The sequence below is a fragment of the Antechinus flavipes genome, chromosome 2 (assembly GCF_016432865.1).
Source record: "Antechinus flavipes isolate AdamAnt ecotype Samford, QLD, Australia chromosome 2, AdamAnt_v2, whole genome shotgun sequence".
NCBI lineage: Eukaryota > Metazoa > Chordata > Mammalia > Dasyuromorphia > Dasyuridae > Antechinus > Antechinus flavipes.
The window spans coordinates 445,289,465-445,293,781 of NC_067399.1; the positions used below are offsets into that span (position 1 = coordinate 445,289,465).

Below are 4,317 nucleotides of genomic sequence, written 5' to 3' on the forward strand. Positions count from 1 at the left end.
CAACTCCCCGGCCGCTCTCGGACCCCGACAAAGTTGCAATAGCTGCGGCCCCTTTGCAGCCTGATCGCAAGGCAGGGAAGAGGGGTGGTGGCGGGGTGGGGAGAATCAGGACTTTGCAAATATCCTGCGAGCGAGCCGAGAGCGAGAGAGCAAGCGAGAGCGAGCGAGAGCTTCATCGTCCGACAGACAAAGACTTTGCAAAAGGCAAACAGCACCCCCCTCTCCGCCCCCAAACTGCTGTTCCGCTGCCCTGCCGTGCCGGCGGGGCCGGGGCTGCCGCAGCCGCCGCTCCCCATATTGCACTGCAGCGCCCCCGCCCCCTCCCTCCTTCTCTCCCTCTCCCCAGCTTCTTCCTCGGCCGCTCCGGGGCAGGAGCTGAAAGTTTCTCTGCGGGTGAGAGTGGAGGCGCCGAGCCTGGAGTGAGCAGCACTCGGTAGAGTCGCCGGCGACCGACATGGCTGGAGAGCTGAGCATCGGCCCAGAGCTGCCCACCAGCCCGCTGGCCATGGAGTACGTGAACGACTTCGACCTCATGAAGTTTGATGTGAAAAAGGAGCCCCTAAGCCGGGCAGAGCGCCCTGGACGTCACTGCACTCGTCTGCAGCCTGCGGGGTCGGTATCGTCCACCCCCATCAGCACTCCTTGCAGCTCTGTGCCCTCGTCGCCCAGCTTCAGCCCCACTGAGCAGAAGACGCACCTGGAAGACCTGTACTGGATGGCCAACAGCTACCAGCAGATGAACCCGGAGGCTCTCAACCTGACCCCCGAGGATGCGGTGGAGGCTCTGATTGGTTCCCACCAGGTCCCCCAGCAGCTGCAGGGCTTCGAGAACTTCCGGGCCCACCACCACCACCATCACCAACATCAGCACCATCACCATCAATACCCTGGAGTCAGCCACGAAGACCTGACTAACGGAGGACATCCTCACCATCATCATCATCATCACCAAGCGTCCCCCACCCCTTCGACTTCCTCCACTTCATCCCAGCAGCTGCCCAATAACCACCCGGCGGCGCACCCAGCCTCTAGCAGCGTGGAAGACCGCTTCTCGGACGACCAGCTGGTGTCCATGTCGGTAAGGGAGCTGAACCGGCACCTGCGAGGCTTCACCAAGGACGAGGTGATCCGCCTCAAGCAGAAGAGGAGGACCTTGAAGAACCGGGGCTACGCCCAGTCCTGCAGGTATAAACGAGTCCAGCAGAAACACCACCTGGAAAACGAGAAGACCCAACTCATCCAGCAGGTGGAACAGCTCAAGCAGGAGGTGTCCCGGCTGGCCCGCGAGAGAGATGCTTACAAGCTGAAATGCGAGAAACTTGCCAGCAATGGCTTCAGGGAGGCCGGCTCCACCAGCGACAACCCCTCCTCTCCAGAGTTCTTCATGTGAGTGCGAACCCCCTGCCCCCATTCCCCTCCCACCCCTTTCCCATCTCTGACATCTCCATCCATCCTCCTGCTGGAAATAAGAGAAATAGGAAAGGGGGGGTGAAGATGAGAAAGTTGAGTAAAAAGGAACCTTTGGGCAGAGCAGCGTGCTCTTTCCAATCTTCCTAGACTGGCTATGGAAAAGTAGGGAGGGGAGGCACCAAACTCAACTTTTCCGAAGGTAGGAAGGAGCCTCACAGCCTTAGGGAGAGAGGCTCAGGACGAGGTGGGTGAGGAGAGCGGTTTTTATGTCTCTTGCTTCCTGAACTCTGTGGACTGAGAGAAGGGACATTGACCAAGCCGTCCCTAAGAGCCCGCCCGCTGGCGAGGAAAGAAAGGAAGGAAGGACCTTGCGAATGAGCAGCCAGCGCCTCGCGCAGGACTTAACCTGCTGCTCAGGATGGAAAATGCAAGAGGAGGGGAGAGAGACAGTGTGTGTAAAGTGTTCATATAATGCCTCCTTTGAGACCTAGTGACCGAGGACTCAAATGGGACGGTCAATGCGAAATATCATAAGTTTTGCCTGCTTGATTATATAGAAAAAAAACACGAAAATCTGCATCAAAAATATTAATCCTGCATGCTGGACATGTATGGTAATAACTTCTATTTTGTACCATTTTCCTGTTTAACGTTAGCATGTTGTTGATCACGGATCATCGCTTTTGGTTTGTTTCTCTGGGTAAGAAGGTGTCGCAGTTCTAACCCTTGGACTGCTGGGCGGGCAGTGATCTTTTCTGTTCTGGTTGTTAGCTTGTAAATATCTGCCCCCAGGAAACCGCACAGAGGCGGCTCAGCAGGCTGGCAGGCTGTGTCTGGGTTTGGTGTGTCTTTTTTTTTTTTTTTTTTTTAAAGTAAAGAAATAAAGTTACGGGCATTTGCATCTGCATTCAGAAAGCAACTTTTTTTTTTTTTTTAAATATTTGGGCGCACTTTGGAGTTGTGTTTTCCTTTCTATATCCCTACCCCACTCACCCCCCAGTAGTTTTCATTTTGGTTTTTCTTTGTTGGGGATTGAGAACTGCTCGAGGTCACAGAGGGAAACAAACCAGGGAAGGGGGTGGCGGCGGAGAGACAGCTATCCCTTGGCAATGGATTCTGGCGACTCCAGAATTTAAAGCGGTAGAGACAGCGAGTGTCTGCCTGGAGTATTCCGCTGCCTGGGAAAAGGAGGAGGGTAGTTTAACAGAGTCATTGGACATTTTATTTTCACCTCTTTATATCTGAAATGTTATACACTCAGGAAGAAGAAGGGAGGAAGAAAAAAAAAGATCTACAATGATTTATTGTACGCTTCTCCATTGTAACCAAAACCTCTTTTTGGCTCTCTCTCTCTCTCTCTCTCTCTCTCTCTCTCTCTCTCTCTCTCTCTCTCTCTCTCTGTCTCTCTCTGTTTCTCCATCCTTCTATCACCCCACCCCCATCCCCGGCTAAAAATCCAGGCACGAATCAGTGGTAGCAATGCCCAGGATGCTCTCTTCCTGGGGTTAGTTTAGGGTCGCTTGTAAAAGGCGATCTGTCCCGCTCTGACCTTCACTTGGGTTTAGCCTGTGGCCACGGAAGGGGACACATTCTGAATGTATCGGCAACGAAAACGTTGATGAGAAAGATCGCAACTTTTAAGTGCGTTTTTTGGTGAAACATGTTCTCTGTTTCTTTCTTTGCTCGGGCAGCAAGTGAGCTTTTTCTCAGTTGTACAGTAGTCATTAGGCGTCTCTGGGTGTTTTTATTACTTTTTTTTTCCTGCAGGTCAGTAAAAGGATTTAAGTTGCACTGACAAAAATACCAAAATGAAAACGTATTTTTTATTTCTCTTTAGAATATGCTGGCACTGCTGGCCGGATGCATTTTAAGTTTGTATTAGTTTATAAATTAACAGTAATATCAGGATTGTATGAACAGCATGGTGCTTGCAGTTTTAAATATCGTGGGTATTAGTCATGCATCAAAAACGATCTTTGGTTTTTACTGATTCAACTGTGTTGAAATCAAACATGCAACAGCGAAATTGTTTTTATTTCATGTAAAATAAGGGATCAATTTCAAATCCTGCTTATGATATGAAAATATTAAAACCTAGTCTATTGTAGTTTTATTCAGACTGGTTTCTGTTTTTTGTTATTAAAATTGTTTCCTATTTTGCTTATTAAAATCATTGAAATGGCATTTATTTTGAGAACTTGGTTCTCCTGCGTCTTTTCTTGCCCCTTGCAAAGTTGCAGCAACAACTTCTGTTAACAGGGGAACAGTTCCTCACATCTCTTCCCTTCTTGATTTTTTTGGGGAAAACCTCAAACTAACACACTGCAAAAAATATCCAAGTGAGATGCTCAAATCCCACACTTGTCCTTTCCTGTTTCCCTGAATCTTTTCCCTTAACTCTTTACACATGACAGCCCTGGTCCATTTTGAGGAACAAGTTTTGAAATTTGATTCTTTGATTTAGTTTTTTACCTTCACAGCTTAAGCTGGCCACTAGGACCCCAGACACCTGGTCTCTGTTCCAGAAACTCTCTGAACACCCCAAGCTGAACACATTGTTTCCCTCACCCCCCAGGAGGCTGAGGACATATACCCAGAGAGTTGACTTTTTCCAAGGAAAAGCCCAGGCTGGGTTTTTGGCTGAACCATTTCACAGCTGACTTTGAGAGGTAAAGATAGCCTAAAGGGTGGGGAGTAAGGGGTGCTGGATGGATGAAAGAAAATTAACTTAAAAAACAGGAGGGAAGGGGCTTTCAGCATCCTTCACCTTCTATCCCATTCCCTAATTACAAGAAGCTACTGATCCTGAGGTCATCATCATCCAATTTCTATGGAAGATAAACTCATCCTTTCCCAGTCTTCTGGTCCGCCCTACTCAATGACCTGAGAGGCAGGTCTGTGGCTAGG

At 49.5% G+C, this 4,317-nt stretch overlaps 1 protein-coding gene across 1 annotated transcript; it reads left to right on the forward strand.

The window, feature by feature from the left end:
• Nucleotides 1-454: 454 nt before the first annotated feature.
• On the forward strand, nt 455-2,317 carry MAFB (MAF bZIP transcription factor B). The gene has a single exon (XM_051979311.1). The coding sequence runs from the start codon at nt 455-457 to the stop codon at nt 1,388-1,390; it is 936 nt and encodes a 311-aa protein (XP_051835271.1). The 3' UTR covers nt 1,391-2,317.
• The last annotated feature ends 2,000 nt before the right edge of the window (nt 2,318-4,317 follow it).

What these genes read in the sequence shown, in the direction of transcription:
- MAFB (XM_051979311.1), top strand. Translation starts at nt 455, where the DNA reads ATGGCTGGAGAGCTGAGCATCGGCCCAGAGCTGCCCACCAGCCCGCTG.